General features: G+C 41.1%; 1 protein-coding gene across 1 annotated transcript in view; it reads right to left on the bottom strand.

Annotated features, from left to right (window-relative positions):
• The window catches only part of MARCHF1 (membrane associated ring-CH-type finger 1), a 533,052-nt gene that overhangs the window by 158,479 nt on the left and 356,234 nt on the right, over positions 1-18,339 (bottom strand). Inside the window, exon 3 of the mRNA XM_024736081.1 lies at positions 17,260-17,310. Within this exon, the coding sequence (XP_024591849.1) occupies positions 17,260-17,310 (51 nt within the window). The remainder of the gene's footprint in view (positions 1-17,259; positions 17,311-18,339) is intronic.

Below are 18,339 nucleotides of genomic sequence, written 5' to 3'. Positions count from 1 at the left end.
AGTTGCCACTCGCTTTGTGAGACCTCTGGGCTGGAATTCTCCTCGAAGCCGGAGACGGTTCCCAGAGGATGATAATAGTCAGTACTTTTCGGTGCAAGGAAGGATGGGGAAGTGACCCAGAGCCACGGGGTTGTTTTGCAGACAGAGGAGAAGAGGCTCCTGCTAAGAAGCCTGTCTACACAGACGCCAGATGGACCCCTGTGCCATCTCACCCTGACGACCCACACAACCTCGGGAGCACAGCACCCTGTTCTGTGCTTACCAGTGTCTCCCCAAACCTGTTCTTCCCACCCTGCCCAGAAACCCAGGGAGCATTCCAGATGACGCCCGCCACTGGTGGAAAACTTCTGTGAACTTTGCTTTTGTCTCTGACACGTCTCCTACCTGCCCACTAAATCCTGCCTCAGTGGAACATCTAACCTCCCACCTGGACCGTCAGTTTCTGCCCACCTGGCCTCTGCCTTCGGATCGGCTTGTCTCCAGCCCCAGTGCGCCCTCCAGTGGCGGCACTATTGCTGTGGGGCTGGCTGTCCTGCACATCCTAGGTGTTCGGCAGCATCCCTGCCCCGCCCCCCCCGGCGAGATGCCAGGAGCAACCCCCTACCCAGCTGTGACAACCCAAAATATCTCCAGATGTTGCCAGATGTCTCAGGGGCGTTCATCTGGGCTGTACATTCAAATCACTTGGGAAACATCTTAAAAAACACCAATGCCTGGGCTCCACCCTACTTAATTACCTCTCAAGTAAATCAGAAACTAAAAGAAAAAAGTACCTCCAACTCTTCCTATTGTCAGAAGGCTTGACATGGTACGGTTGTTGAAAGAAACAACTAAATATAGATTACATAGTTTAGGGATGGAAAAAGGAGAGAGTATATTTGAAGCCCTCTGCTACCTATCGCTTGCCAGAATACACATGAAGCCACAGACATAATTTAATTGGATAACAAAAACCAGCTAGCATTACAGTATCCAAATCACGATCCTTTATCGCCTTTAGTGTGGTCATGAGGTCACCTCAACCAATGGTCAAGTCAACAGCCTTCCCCAGGCTGGCCCCCAGCACTAGACCACCGTATCTTCAAAATGCTTTAGCAGAAGGCAGAGTTGACCTGTTACGACACCCAAAGCTTCCCAAACGTATGGCTTTTCCTACTTCTTGAAACCCAAGAGAGCTACGGAGACCCGTCCTAGAGGAAATTCCGAAAAAACCAACCAACCAACCAAACCAAAGCCAAAATAAACCTTTTAGCTAAAGGTAACAAACCAGAGAAATGTTCAATAATCCTAGAATATATATTTCATAATGGCCGTGACTATAGTAGCTCTAATAGCTTTGAATGTTTAGCATCTCAAATAATTTCTTGCATATAATAACTGGGCATTCTGTAACTATTCAAGGTATGAGTGAAAAATCATAGATGCCGTCCTATTCTGTTTTACAGAAAGTAGTAGGGCAGATCAAGCCAGTTTCAGCAAACAAACAAACGAAGCTCGTGATGAGCCAGAAGACTGAGCGTTCATGTGTATTTCTCTATAGCTATGTGGAGACATCATTTTCATCTTTGCACATTTTTCGGATGATGAAAACTGTAGTCTCTCCCCAGATGCATAAATATACACACACTCAAGTTAAGTTGAAGTAATTTCTTTTTTTTTTTTTCTGGACTTTCTAAAGCATTCTAGACAATTAAGAAATCTGGATCTTCTAAAAACATATTAGATGCCCCAGGGCAGATTATCTGTAGTAAAGAACCAATTCTGTCTTTCCCTCTCTTCCTCTCCCCCACCCTTTCTCTTTCTGTCTTTTTTTCTCTACAATCCTTTATGGACTAATACACTTGAAAATACAATTAAAAATTGCCATGGGATTGCATGCTGTAAGAATGTAAAATTGCTAAAAGTTTCTAAGCTGCTTAGGTCAGATTCCCTAGAAGCGGAGCCTGAGACAAGAATTCTTGTCCAAGTGATTTACTAGGGTGGTGTTTTTAGAAGTGGAAAGAGGGGAGCAGTTATAGAACAGGAGCTACAGAGCCGGGCAGAATTTTGTCTTACCTGAACGTTAGCTTCAGCTGATCCCATATGGCGGCTCTGACACCCACACTGAACCAAGCATTAATCCCACCTGAGGCAAGGGGGTCAGTTCCCCCTTCCTTCCAGCAGCCCTTGACCTCGTGGGCAATAAAGTTCTTGCGTGGCCAATGACAGGTCTCTGGGGAGGGATCAGCTGTGAGTTACATTATCAGCCAGCACTCATAGTAGCTGTGTGACGGGGTCTGTAGTAGGGATCTGGGTGGGGACTTAACAGCGTCCACTTGAGATGATGCCTTGGACCACTCAGATCCACCTGCGGTTCCCATCAAGTTCACCCCACCTTGACATAGCTTCTCCAGGATTCTGACTGGTTCCACTTTCAGGAAAATCTCAGCAGAGGAGGTTAAGAGGGATGAAATATAGCCCCTGTTGCTGCATTTGGTCCAGAGATCATGGCTGATAACTCATCATCTTCCTGACTGCACACCCCTTCTAAATTCCTTTCACCTTTGTCAACCGTTCTGTTGGTCTGGGTGGCTTGCCTGAGGGACTGAGCCCTGGTTACTAAGCCCTTATCAGGCTGTAGTTGTTCTACTTGCCCATTTACAGACACAGTGAAAGGAACAGAGATGCTAGTAAATCACATGAGGGGCAAACATATTTCCCCCTGTCCCAATGTTGTATAAAGGTTAAGGATAAGGTTAATTGCTCCTGCTAGAATGGTAACAGATTTCTTTACTTGCTGGGATACTAGCTGGAGACGCTCAAGGTGAGCGGACAGCAGTCATAGCTTTAAGTTTAGTGGGATTCTTACTGTGTCCTCCGGTGGGACTGTGTGCCTTGTGACAGCACTTAGAAGCCCACCGAGCCTAAAGTGATGGCTGTGGGAAGCACAAAGTCCACAAATGGATGACTGGAAGTAAGGTAACTGGACCTGTAAGAAACAAGGCACCATTTCATGGGTGCTGGTTTCAAACACGTAATGCATCTTGTGGGATAGTGTCCCATTCTCCCAGGGAGTCTTCTCTAGGCTGACAGCTCGCAGCCATCTTCAAAAGTCTGTATGATTGGGGCTTCCCTGGTGGCACAGTGGTTGAGAGTCCGCCTGCCGATGCAGGGTACGCGGGTTCGTGCCCCGGTCCGGGAGGATCCCACATGCCGTGGAGCGGCTGGGCCCGTGAGCCATGGCCGCTGAGCCTGCGCGCCTGGAGCCTGTGCTCCTCAACGGGAGAGGCCACAACAGTGAGAGGCCTGCGTACCGCAAAAAAAAAAAAAAAAAAGTCTGTATAATTGCTGTATCAGACTGACAGCATCTGGCAGACAGGGTGTGTGCTGCAGGAGGCCTGTGAATCCCACACACACCGCTGCACCTTTCTGCTTTACACTGAGTCCCTGGGTCTGATGTGATGCTGGCAGAATCCTGCACTGGTTGATCAGATGCTGAGTTCGGAATGCTGGCAGTAGCTGGAAGCTGTTACATGAGGCACAGAGCCAGGACTCAATGAGACACTTGCCTCAGGCATGCAATGTAACGGGGCACTGAAACACTCAATAATCAAGAGAAAAAAAACCTTTAAAACAATATTTTAAAAAATGCAAAAAATCCATGATGAACAAATACCAAAAAATTAAATACAGAGAAAACCAGTAATACAGAATTTTCCCTTTGCCTCTGGCTGCATAGGGCCTGATACAGCACTGATCCTGTTTTTATTTAAAATGTTGATATTCTATTTATAATGGAGTTTTGGCAAGACGCTTGTTTCTTCAAGTATTGCATTAAAATTTATGTTGATTACTGAGTTTTTTGGCATCCCATTGCAGTTTGTGTCCGAGCCTAGTGCTCTTCTTACTTCACCCTAGTTCTAACTTTTCAAAAGAGGCAAACCCAGAAGGCCTGGGATGCAATCAAGCCGCTATCAGGGTCTGGCTGGTTTTCTTGATAAACGGTACTAACTGAGGGGGCTCGACATCAGCCTCTGCTTCTTCATGTCAAGTGTTCATTCAGCAAGGCAGGTGGCTGGATCACCCCCGGTGAAGAGGAGACCATGGCACTGTGCCCACGCAAGGCGTCCTTCTCTGCCACCAAAGCTATTCCATTTATGGGCTCTGGCACAGCAGTGGGAGAGCTTAGGACAAAGCCTGGCTGAAATCCACTGGATAAGCCATCCTTTCCACCTATTTAGCACCCCTTCTGCAACAGATGCTCTTTGGTGGGTATTAAAGTATGATTTTTTTTTTTTTTTTTTTTTTTTTGGGGGACGCGGGCCTCTCACTGCTGTGGCCTCTCCCGTTGCGGAGCACAGGCTCCGGACGCGCAGGCTCAGCGGCCGTGGCTCACGGGCCCAGCCGCTCTGCGGCATGGGGGATCTTCCCGGACTGGGGCACGAACCCGCGTCCCCTGCGTCGGCAGGCAGACTCTCAACCACTGCGCCACCAGGGAAGCCCTAACGTATGATTTTTAAAAATGCTCACATGTTATGTATCTAGGGTGAAAGGCTAGACTTCACCCACTTGACTTAGGGAAAATCTCTGAAGGAGGAGGCAGCTGGTGAATTATGTGAAAACACTCAGAGAAGCTGGGAGAAGGTGGCTGGTGTTGGGCATCTGGGTGGGGCATCAATTGCATCCATTATAAACACGTGTACTTTGGCCTATCTTGTGTGTATTGGAACAGTGAGTCATGGACTGGCCTGGTCCAAGGATCACTGCTCTGTGCACCCCCAGATTCCACATTAGGAACATACATTCTAAAGCTAACAAAACAAAACAGGCTCTATTCTCTCAACCAGCACACAGTTTTTGAATGTACTTATCAGTCACATTTCTGGGTGCTGAGGAAGCAATACTGAACCAAGAAATGAAGTTCTTGCTCTCATAGACCTTAAACTACACAAATAAAGAAAATATATAATATTGCAGATTACAACACAATCCTTAAGGGAAAATACAGCAGGAAAGGAGATAGGTCCTCACTGATAAGGTGGTATCTACGTAGAAAAATCGAGAAAGCAAGCCATGTAGACATGTGGGGAATGAGAATTTTGAGCAGCCAGGGCAGAGACAAATGCCCCGAAGCAGAAGGGTTCAGTGAGTCTGTAGCTGAGTAACCCAGAGGAAGAGCAATAAGAAATACAATTAAAGAGAGACTGCAGGGACAGCTTAGGGATTTCTGATTTACTCTGAGTGATACAGGAAATGACTGGAGGGTTGAAACGGGAGCAAGACACTATCTGGCATATATTTGAAAAGGATCATATTGGCTGTTTCATGAGAATAGACTTAGAAGGATATAAGGGTGGTTGTTTCCGCCATGTCACTTAATTTCTAGTCTGTTCCTGCTGAAATCTAGTGGGCCAGGCACCCTCACCATCAGAGCAGACCAGCACGTGGTATGAAGCTACCTTCCTAGTAACGTGTTCTTTCAATATTCATCATAAACGAGGCTCAAAACCAGTTTGCGTTCACCTGGCATGGACAGCAGTACACATTCCTGGTCCTGCACCAGAGATCCGTCACAATATAGACTGAAGGTAACCTTAATTGTCTGACGGTTGTCAAAGTCAGTTTAGTCCATTTTGTGATATCATGTTAATCAGGTCTAACGAGCAGGAAAGGCCAATAATCTGAAGGCTTTTTTAGGACACGAGGGAGGGACAAAAATTCCACAAACACTCAGGAACCGGGGATCCCATTTTATTGTGTACGTCAAGACATTCCCTTCAGACACATCTGGCATCTCATCTTGCTATGAGGACAGACGCAGAATGCTTGGTAGGATTCTGAGTCTTAGAACAAGACAACACTTTGGAATAATTCTCAGGCCCTTTATCAGATGACACAGAAGGCTGCCACTTCTGAGTGGGGACTTAGAATGAGAAAAGTTTCTGCAGCAGTGTCAGCTGCAATACCAGCAACCTTGATGACAAAGCCATAATAAGTGGCAAGTCCCATACGATGATCATTACCATGGTAAACAGGAATGCCAGGCAGGTTCTCTGTCAAGTCCCAAATGGAGAATTACAGCGAAAACTTCAGTGTTTTGGATCAAGGTCACACCATTGCAAAGTTCTCATAGTATAGAGAGCACCTCCTGGTATGCTAATTGGCTCTAGAAAGGCTGGTCAGGACATCAGTGGACCACAGGAACGGAGCTTTCCCTCAAGAGTGACACAAGTTATGTGGTCTGGTACACAGAGCAGCAATTCACTCAACGACAGACTTGGCCATCGTGAGGAGCTAGGGTGGCTGCTACACAATGAGGAATCAAGATAAGTCTCAAACCTGGGGGATCTGCTGTAGCATTTTTCCATTTATCCACACACAGGTTTAACTTCAAATCGTTGGTTATGTCAAGCACAACCTGTTAAGGGCAAGGTAATCAGAGACACCTCACCAGCAAACTGCCTAGTCTAAAAGAACTGATAATCAAGAATGAGGGATATCAATACATAAGGCAACTACTAACAGCTATAAAAGAGGAAGTCGACAGTAACAGTAATAGTGGGGGACTTTAACACCTCACTTACACCAATGGACAGATCATCCAAACAGAAAATTAATAAGGAAACACAAGCTTTAAATGACACAACAGACCAAACAGATTTAATTCATATTTAGAGGATATTCCACCCAAAAACAGCAGATTACACTCTCTTCTCAATGCACATGGAACATTCTCCAGGATAGATCACATCTTGAGTCACAAATCAAGCTTCAGTAATTTAAGAAAATTGAAATCATATCAAGCATCTTTTCTGACTACAACACTATAAGATTAGAAATCAATTACAGGGAAAAGAAACCGTAAAAAACACAAACACATGGAGGCTAAACAATACATTACTAAATAACCAAGAAATCAAAGAGGAAATCAAAAAATTCTACACCCCATTTTACTTCATCAACCTGTCAAATTTACCCTCTCAAGGTATGTAGTCTGAAGGTATGGCTGATTTATAGGTCCCTTATAAACAAACCAAGATGGATCTCTCACTAACTCAGAACATTAAACGCCTGTTCAGAGATGCAAACACTTGGCTCAGGGTCAGCTGAATGAACTCCCAATACATGTTAAACTGGGGGAACACATTCACCTTGACCTTGCTGGAAAACACACTGGAATCTTAAAGGCAAATCTGGCAAAATAGGAAGAGATGAAGACTTACAGAAGTAGAATCAAGGTATTTATCTGATCAAAAGAAAATACCTATTTAAAATGTACATCCTTAAAAATGTTTGTTGAATAAATTGTGTTGACTATACTATACACCTTTATTTATTGCAGAATAAGCTGGGGCACACAGAGAGGGAAAGGAAACACTTTAGCATTAATATTTCGTACACTATGTACTGTCTTTACCTTAACATTGTATATGATATTTCTAGATAGATACCAACTGAACATTTTAGATGACGCTTTGTCAAGTAAGTGAGGTCTAGGGAATATAATAGGGAATAATGGAAGCTAACTGAAACATCATTTTAAGGTAGTAGCTTTTGAATTTCTTTTCATGAGTAGATTAGATTTCATGAGCTGCTTCCTACATAGACCAAAAAGCATAAAGTGTTTTGTTTAAAAGAAAATGCTAGATGTGGATTTTAACTGAAAGTACAAGCCTTTCTTTCCTTTTGACAGTTTGCTCTTGAAAGGTTTTTCTTGTGAAGTACATAGTATACTACTGCTAGTTGAATGTAATGAGGCCTCACCCTAGAAAAAAGAAAAGTAAAGCCAAATTTGGCTAATTTTGCTTCCCAAGGAACCTATTTGTGAGCCATATGTGTGTTAAAAAGCAGCAACAACCACTAATATCAAAAGCAGCTTTTCAGAGGAAAAGTGAGGAAAAAAAGAAAACTGGCATGTTCACACTGAGATATTTTGACAATCTCACATACATTGTTTTAAACTTATATAGCTTCTCTGTAGCTTTTAGAGCAGCATTAACATATCCAAGGCACACAAATCCTATTAGAGTAAAAAAAAAAAAGAGTCACAAGTATATCTTATATTCCTAAAACAAGCTAGAAATATAAACTAATAAAAAACTCAAAGTTGGAATGACCAGAAAACTCAAAGTATAATCGCAGCTGAATGATATAGGGTAGAAATACTGAGGTAAAGACTAAGGAGAAAAAGTTTAAATGTTTCCTAACAATTCAACATTTGTTATTTATCCCACACTTGGATATCTCGTATTCACAGCAGCAAGATCATTCAGGACTTACACAATCCTGAATATCAAAAAGAATAGGGCTCCCCTGGTGGCGCAGTGGTTGAGAGTCCGCCTGCCGATGCAGGGGACACGGGTTCAGGCCCCGGTCCGGGAAGATCCCACATGCCGTGGAGGGGCTGGGCCCGTGAGCCATGGCTGCTGGGCCTGCGTGTCCGGAGCCTGTGCTCCGCAACGGGAGAGGCTACAGCAGTGAGAGGCCCGCGTACCGTAAAAAAAAAAAAAAAAAATTAATAATAATAATGTTCCGTTTCTAGTGTTCTGTTTACTAAAAACTGTCTCAAGGATATCAATGGATTCTAAATCCATCTCTATGCTTCCAAGCCAGGGAACACTTGTACAATTAAAGAGAATGTATCCTACGACCAACGTTCCATGTCAAAGATCCCTGAAGACTATTTTGAGTACCTTTCTTCTTCTAATCCATGTTTTCTGGCTTCCATGCCTTGTACTTATATGCCTTTAAACATACTTTCCTTGTATTTGATCAAGTCACACTCCTCCTTCAAGTCCCTGTTTATATACAGTTCTTCCCTAGTGCTATCCTCTCACCAGATGGGAGTGGTCATTCCCTGAACTCTCACAGCCTGTGGTCTGTACCCTTTTCACAGCCTGCGGTCTGTACTCTTTTGGCTGGAGCACCAGAGGTTCCCATGACTACGCTCAAGGGCAGTGATCGCCTAGGACCCCTCATAGGACTGAACTTGTAGCCATATTCCTGCCTACGGTTTATTACAGTGAAAGGACACAAAGCAAAATCAGCAAAGGAAAAAGGCACACCGGGTGAAGTCCAGAGGACATGAGGAGCAGAGTTCCAAACTTCCCCAGGTTTACTCCCAGGGGAGTCATACACATGTGCTTAATTCCTGCAGCTGTGAGTTGTGACAACAGATGAGAAGTGCTGTCTAACAGGGAGGCTCGTGAGAGACCCAGTGATCCACCTTTTTACTGGGGGCTGGTCTTATAGGTACCAACTGTCTAGCATGTACCCAAACCCCAGACTCCCAGAAGGAAAGCAGGAATCTACGATAAACTGGGTTTTCTGCACAATTTAGGCACCATGCGCCATTCTTACCAGTTAGGGTGGTGGTACCCCACTACTGAAATCCCAGGTGCCGACCAAGGGCCAGGTCTTTCTAAAGGTGAGAGGCGCAGGGTTGCTTGCTCTGTTTTCTTTTTTGCACAGAGTTCTACTTAATATATATTAAATTATAATGTATGTATATATTAAATTACAAGTTATATATCTATGTCATATCTCAACTCCTTCACTGTAAGCTCACTGAGGACGTGGAGGGGACTTTTTCATTACTCCGTCATTCCCAGTATAGAATAAGATTGCTGATGGAGACATTCTACAAATACTAATGACTAGAAGGTCTGATTCATTAAGAAACTGTAGGAAACAGGCAGGAAAGCACACTCAATGGCATGCAGGACGGTTCTGCTACCCCAGCCTGGATGGAGTCCTCTGAACTGTGACTGCCCTTTATCAAAGGCTCAGGGATGGCACAAACTTGACAACAGTTAAGGAAGACGCCCATTATGAGTTTTAGTGCTACTGACCTAACAGAATTTTTATTGTTAAAAACACAGGCACTTTTTAATGAAACAAGAATGTGCAGTATTTTTTCAATAAAATTATATCACATCACAAACGTTTTACTTAATCCTAAATTTAACTTAATCCTGTCCAATCTGTTATTTATTCTTATTCAGCCGAGAAAACAATATATATGCTATAACCCGTGTCACAAATTCACTTGCTCACAAAAAGATTACTGAGTACTGTACTGTGAGACATCAGTATTAAGAGCCCCATAATAAGAGCAGCTCATACTTACACAGTGCTGGGTACTGTGCTAAGTACCCCTCTGAGAGACATATTGTTTGATATTCTTATTTTACAAATAAAGTTACTAAGGAAGTTAAAATGCTCCTAAGCAGTTACTCTGACTCCATACTCTTAATTACTCTGTTATGCTGATTATCACACCCTTAAGAAACTCAGTCTTTTTTGACATAAAAATTATTTTGACAAAATTAGAGAAAATATACCCTTGTTCTACTTTAATGTCTTTTTTCCCACAACTTTAAAAGTTAAGGGACTCGAGGATATCTTCAAGATGGCAGAGGAGTGAGAAGGGGAGATCACCTTTCCCCCCACAAATACATCAGAAATACATCTCCATGTGGAACAACTCCTACAGAACACCTACTGAATGCTGGTAGAAGACCTCAGACTTCCCAAAAGCAAGAAACTCCCCACGTACCTGGCCGTGTGGCTGACAGGGTCTTGGTGCTCTGGCCGGGTGTCAAGCCTGTGCCTCTGAGGTGGGAGAGCCAAGTTCAGGACACTGGTCCACCAGACACCTCCCGGCTCCACGTAACATCAAACGGCGAAAGCTCTCCCAGAGATCTCCATCTCAACACAAAGACTCAGCTCCATTCAACGACCAGCAAGCAACAGTGCTGAACACCCTATGCCAAACAACTAGCAAGACAGGAACACAACCCCACCCATTAGCAGAGAGGCTGCCTAAATTCATAATAAGGCCACAGACACCCCAAAACACACCATCGGACACACTCCTGCCCACCATAAAGACAAGATCCACCCTCATCCACCAGAACACAGGAACCAGTCTCCTCCGCCAGGAAGCCTACACAACCCACTGAACCAACCTTAGTCACTGGGAGCAGACACCAAAAACAACGGGAACTACGAACATGCAGTCTGTGAAAAGAAGACCCCAAGCACAGTAAGTTAAGCAAAATGAGAAGACAGAGAAACACACAGCAGATGAAGGAGCAAGATAAAAACCCACCAGACCTGACAAATGAAGAGGAAATAGGCAGTCTACCTGAAAAAGAATTCAGAGTAATGACAGTAAAGATGATCCAAAATCTTGGAGATAGAATGGAGAAAATACAAGAAACGTTTAACAAGGACCTAGAAGAACTGAAGAGCTAACAAATAATGATGAACAACACAACAAATGAAATTTAAAATTCTCCAGAAGGAATCAATAGCAGAATAACAGAGGCAGAAGAATGGGTAAGTGACCTGGAAGATAAAATAGTGGAAATAACTACTGCAGAGCAGAGTAAAGAAAAAAGAAGAAAAAGAATTGAGGACAGTCTCAGAGACCACTGGGACAACATTAAACACACCAACATTCGAACTATAGGGGTGCCAGAAGAAGAAGAGGAAAAGAAAGAGACAGAAAATATTTGAAGCAATTACAGTTGAAAACTTCCCTAATATGGGAAAAGAAATAGTTAATCAAGTCCAGGAAGCACAGAGAGTCCAATACAGGATAAATCCAAGGAGAAACATGCCAAGACACATATTAATCAAACTATCAAAAATTAAATACAAAGAAAAAATATTAAAAGCAGCAAGGGAAAAACAACAAATAACATACAAGGGAATCCCGGTAAGGTTAACAGTTGATCTTTCAACAGAAACTCTGCAAGCCAGAAGGGAGTGACAGGACATACGTAAAGTGATGAAAGGGAGAACCTACAACCAAGATTACTCTACCCAGCAAGGATCTCATGCAGATTCAACAGAGAAAGTAAAACCTGCACAGACAAGGAAAAGTTAACAGAATTCAGCACCACCAAACCAGCTTTACAACAAATGCTAAAGGAACTTCTCTAGGCAGGAAACACAAGAAAAGGAAAAGACCTACAATAAAAAACCCAAAACAATTAAGAAAATGGGAATAGGAACATACATATCGATAACTACCTTAAATGTAAATGGATTAAAGGCTCCAACCAAAAGACACAGACTGGCTGAATGGATACAAAAACAAGACCTGTATATATGCTGTCTACAAGAGACCCACTTCAGACCTAGGGACACATACAGACTGAAAGTGAGGGGATGGAAAAAGATATTCCATGCAAATGGAAATCAAAAGAAAGCTGGAGTGGCAGTTCTCATATCAGACAAAATAGACTTTAAAATAAAGACTATTACAAGAGACAAAGAAGGACACTACAAAATGACCAAGGGATCAGTCCAAGAAGAAGATATAGCAATTGGAAATAGTTAGGCACCCAACACAGGAACACCTCAATACATAAGGCAAATGCTAAGAGCCATAAAAGAGGAAATTGACAGTAACACATTCATAGTAGGGGACTTTAACACCTCACTTTCACCAATGGACAAATCAACCAAAGTGAAAATAAATAAGGAAACACAAGCTTTAAATTACACATTAAACAAGGTGGATTTAATTAATATTTATAGGACATTCCATCCAAAAGCAACAGAATACAATTTCTTCTCAAAGGCTCATGGAACATTCTCCAGGATAGATCATATCTTGGGTCACAAATCAAGCCTTGGTAAATTTAAGAATATTATTAAACAACCTCAGCTTACACCTAAAGCAATTAGAGAAAGAAGAACAAAAAACCCCCAAAGTTAGCGGAAGGAAAGAAATCATAACAATCAGATCAGAAATAAATGAAAAAGAAATGAAGGAAACAATAGCAAAGATCAATAAAACTAAAAGCTGCTTCTTCGAGAAGATAAACAAAATTGATAAACCATTAGCCAGACTCATCAAGAAGAAAGGGAGAAGACTCACATCAATAGAATTAGAAATGAAAAAGAAGTAACAACTGACACTGCAGAAATACAAAGGATCATGAGAGATTACCGCAAGCGACTCTATGCCAATAAAATGGACAACCTGGAAGAAATGGACAAATTCTTAGAAAAGCACAACCTTCTGAGACTGAACCAGGAAGAAATAGAAAATATACACAGACCAATCACAAGCACTGAAATTTAGACTGTAATTAAAATCTTCCTACAGACAAAAGCCCAGGAACAGATGGCTTCACAGGTGAATTCCACCTAACATTTAGAGAACAGCTAACGCCCATCCTACTCAAGCTCTTCCGAAATATGACAGAGGGAGAAAAACTCCAAAACTCATTCCTCGAGGCCACCATCACCCTGATATCTTAAACCCACAGCCAACATCATTTCCAATGGTGAAAAACTGAAACCATTTCCACTAAGATAAGGAACAAGATAAGGTGGCCCACTAGACCACTATTATTCAACATAGTTTCGAAGGTTTTAGCCACAGCAATCAGAGAAGAAAAGGAAATAAAAGGAATCCAAATTGGAAAAGAAGAAGTAAAGCTGTCACTGTTTGCAGATGACATGATACTATACATAGAAAATCGTAAAGACACTACCAGAAAACTACTAGAGCTAATCAATGAATTTGGTAAAGTAGCAGGATACAAAATTACTGCACAGAAATCTCTTGCATTTCTATACACTAATGATGAAAAATCTGAAAGAGAAATTAAGGAAGCACTCCCATTTACCATTGCAACAAAAGAATAAAATACCTAGGAATAAACCTTCTTAGGGAGACAAAAGACCTGTATGCAGAAAACTATAAGACATTGATGAAAGAAATTAAAGATGATACAAACAGATGGAGAGATATACCATTTTCCTGGATTGGAACAATCAACATTGTGAAAATGACTATACTACCCAAAGCAATCTACAGATCACTGCAATCCCTACCAAACTACCAATGACATTTTTCACAGAACTAGAACAAAAAATTTCACCATTTGGGTGGAAACACAAAAGACCCCGAATAGCCAAAGCAATATTGAGAAAGAAAAACGGAGCTAGAGGAATCAGGCTCCTGGACTTCAGACTATACTACAATGCTACAGTAGTGAAGACAGTATGGTATGGGCACAAAAACAGAAAGATAGATCAATGGAACAGGATAGAAAGCCCAGAGATAAACCCACGCACATATGGTCGCCTTATCTTTGATAAAGGAGGCAAGAATATACAATGGAGAAAAGACAGCCTCTTCAATAAGGGGTACTGGGAAAACTTGCCAGCTACATGTAAAAGAATGAAATTAGAACACTCCCTAACACCATAGACAAAAATAAATTCAAAATGGATTAAAGATCTAAATGTAAGGCCAGACACTTAACGAACTCTTAAAGGAAAAAAGACATCAAACTCTTATGGAATAAAGACACAGATGTAGAGAGTGGACTTGAGGACACGGGGAGTGGGAATGGTAAGCTGGGACGAAGTTAGAGAGTGGCACGGACTTATATTTATTACCAAATGTAAAATAGATAGCTAGTGGAAGCAGCCGCATAGCACAGGGAGATCAGCTTGGTGTTCTGGTCCACCTAGAGGGGTGGGATAGCGAGGGTGGGAGGGAGATGCAAGAGGAAGGGGATATGGGGATATATGTATATGTATAGCTGATTCACTTTGTTATACATCAGAAACTAACACACCATTGTAAAGCAATTATACCCCAATAAAGACGGTAAAAATAAAAAAGTTAAAGGACTCAAATATTACTAGAATTTGCCACCTCCTTCTTGGTAAGTTATGTGGTCTTAATGAAGAGTTTATCACTTAGTAATTCATTAAAAGGTAGTGAAAGCTCTACAGTGGATTTAGGATTTGTGACTGTCATTCTGAATATAAGTAAAAGTAGCATTATATTGGCTTAAGTCTAATAAACTTAAGCACACTGAAATCTTTTCACCCCCGTGGGTGTGTGATGGTTTGAGTTTTTGTGACTGTACAATTAGAATGACTGTTTAAGGGGAGAGCTTTTCTTTTCTCTCTGAATAGAATGCATTTTATCATTAATTGTCTCCCACACAAGCCTGCAATTAAAATGTATCAAATAAACTGTTTAATCATAACTGAAAAAAAAAAGAATGAGTCTAGAACATTTATGATGCAGTTTGGCAAACCGGTCAATAAGACCTGCCAGTTCATGTTCCTAATCTAAGATAAATTACCATCAAAATGGATAACAACCAATATTTGTATCTAATAGCTTATGCAGGTCATCTATAAATAGAATATGGATTAGCAAATACTTGTTAGACTGATGACAGCTCACACTTGTCTTATTGTCCCAAACTCGTACCATCTTTGAATAAAATTTCTTCATACTACTCTTATTTTAAAAGTGTTATCAATAGTCTGTGAATACTGTTAATACAAAAGAAAACAGTATTTCTGAGAGTAATAAGATGTACATGAAAGATATACCTTAAACAGTAATAAAATCAATAGTTTGCACCAATAAAATCGAGAGTGTTGCTCTTGGAGAGGCAAAAACACACACAAAAAATGTATCAGAGCCTTCAAGGCGAATTCATAGAAGGGAAACTACATTTCTGACTTTTTCTTAAAGAATAAATGCAAAGGTAAAAGCTATAAACAAGCTGCATTATGTCAAAGTCAAACAGCAGTTTGGAAACGCAGGTACAATTTTACCCCTGGATCACGAAGCAACTGGCATGACAAAGGAGTTGTCAGTACTGCCTACAGGTTTCTAGGTCAACATTAACACTCACATTCAGAAAGATGATGATGCTCTGTAGTTGCAGGCAAGGCTCTCCATGATGTGATGGAGAGGATTGACATTTGAAAGGTATTGTTTTGATTTACAACCACTTAAGAAAACCTTCAATGACTGATACCATCGCCTCATGTCCCAGTGGAGGCAAGCGTGTCTCAGGGCGGTTAAGTGAGTGTCTCGGGTCCCATAAGTAGGAAGTGACAGTGATGACTTACACTCACATCCTCTGTCTACACGGCTAGTGCTTTAACCACTGGGCCATATGGGCTCTCAAATATTAGGAAGGCGCCCAGATTGCAATGTCCTTAGAGAGGTACAGTTCCAACTACTGAGATACAATTCTCTGTGGGTCTCTTGCATCTCTGCACATCTTGAAAGCAGAAACATTGACTGCTTTTGTTCTGGACTATCTTACTAAGCTTGTACAGTGGAGAGCATTGCAACACAGTGATGTGGTCTCCCTATGGAGCACCGGACAGGCATCCTTACTGTGTATTAAAAATACGAGAGTTTCCTAAGAGCAGGATTCCTTTCCCATACTCAACCCAGTGTGTTGACAGGTGTCAACTGACCATCTTAACATTGTCTCATAAGAATCAGCCTCAGGAAACCCACTTAAGAAAATGCTGATAATCTGGCCACTGGTATTTTTAAATGAGTAATAGAAGTCCTTTGTTTGTGAAAACAAGACAAAACAAAACAAAAACTTTTCTAAATTGGAAGTGGGTCTATGTTCTGTAGTGCCTATGGTTTATTGCTGTTTTGGGGGCCCCCTCGAAGGAAAATAATACAAAATTACGTTTACAAAATTGAGCTCAGGGCTGTGGTGTTGGCAAGTGAGGGGCCCTGCTGTGGAAGTTCTCGTCGGTAAATTCAGCTTTGTCAGAATTATACTTTTGGAAGTCATAATTTTCCAATTTCACAAATGGCCCTAGATGATTTTTCACTCCCCAAGTACCAAGCCTATAAACTGCATAGTGCCTCATCTTAGAGAATAGCTCTTAATTTTTGTTTTCTAGGAGAAATAAAAATCTAGAGGATCTCTCCCATGCCATGGGATTTTCAACACCCTCGTGTCTTGCTTGGATTTATAGGCAGTCTAGGGAGTATAGACTAGGGAGTCGATATAGTATCGACTCTATAAAGCAAGTATGACCAAACTAGTGTCTTAAATTAAATTGTTTTCTAAAACCTGTCCTGGTTAGATTCCAGCATAGTTGAGCCCATACTCCTGGAAAAACTGAATTCATGGCAATTGTACCATGATGTTGATAGAGTTTCACCTTGGCTGTGTGGTAGCTTTCTGAGCCGAAGTGAGAGAAGAAACATATTTTGAGCGACACTCGGAAAGTAGCAAATTGTCTTTTGCATACAGCACTGAAGACGAAAAACAGCTTCACTCGTTTTGCTGTATGAAATCAATCATGGTAGACTCTTAAAATATTTAAGACCATTAACTAGTCATACTTGTGTATTGCTCACAGATAACAAGAGCAGGTTAAATGTTAGAAAATATTTACTTGAACTCATAAAATACGTAAATTAACAAACAATTAAGAAAATGAATACAGTTCACCTACTTTTGAAATATTACTTGATCGACTTGCAGATCGCCCTGGGGATTTGTCGTTCTGAAAAATAAAATTAGAGACGTTGATTAAAAACAGCAGTATTCTTTGCTGCTGAGAAAAGAAAGCACAGCATAGGCCAACGTGTAGATGTCCTCTGTATTGTCCTAACAGACATAAAAATTGCTTACACAGAATGGTATTTCTTTTACCAAATTTTATTTCTCTAGTATATATAGGTGTCCTTTTGAAAATGTTTCCATTATTATCAGGTTATATATTAGTCTAGGAATATTTATTTCCAGGAAACACTTATTTCTCTAGAAAAACATATGAAGTTCCTTTGAAATAGAATTAGAAATGAAAATAATAGTCCATTATCTCCCCTTTTTTTCTTCTACCAGTAAATTCCGGTCCTCAGTGTCAGTAAACATTGCATACTGGGTACATGGTACATAACATCTAACTCCTGTTCTGCTAAAATACATTTTATCTGTCTGTTCAGTTATTTTATTTTCAAAATTAAAAAAAAATTAAAGGTAATTTAAAATTTTAAAACATTTAATCATTTAAATTAAAAATATTGAGAAATTATTTTAAAATTTAAAACTTAATAATAAGTTTTAAAAAATTATACCTCAGTTCTTGCCTCTTAAGGAATTTCCAATTTCAGAGGAAAGAAGCATGAAAAAAAGATTTTGAATAGATACATTTTTTTAAAAGTCATGCAACTGTAAAGTCGAATGGGTCCTCGAAGAGTGGCACTACCTCATTCAAAGCCTGAAGGCCTTCTGTTGCCTGTAAGCCGGGCCAGTCCAGGGCCTTATGGCTAGAGCTGGCGGGAAATTGACCTGACAAATCAGAATGTGTGGTACCTATACCAAGAGATCACAGCACACCTTTCCTGCTGTGGAAAAAGTTGGAAGAGCCTGTTCTGGAAACCAGAAGTTTGTGAAGGATCTGTATTTAGCACTTTAGGATTCTTTTTAAAAAACATTTCTGAGCATCTGGACTCAACACCACAATGGATCTGAGGAGACAACTACAGTGCATCTTGACAGGGGTCTTTTTTTTTTTTTTTTTTTTTTTTTT

This window comes from Neophocaena asiaeorientalis, unplaced genomic scaffold (genome assembly GCF_003031525.2).
Source record: "Neophocaena asiaeorientalis asiaeorientalis breed wild unplaced genomic scaffold, Neophocaena_asiaeorientalis_V1.1 scaffold7, whole genome shotgun sequence".
NCBI lineage: Eukaryota > Metazoa > Chordata > Mammalia > Artiodactyla > Phocoenidae > Neophocaena > Neophocaena asiaeorientalis.
The sequence above is the reverse complement of the archived record's forward strand: the minus strand, read 5'-3'. Positions and strand labels throughout refer to the sequence as shown.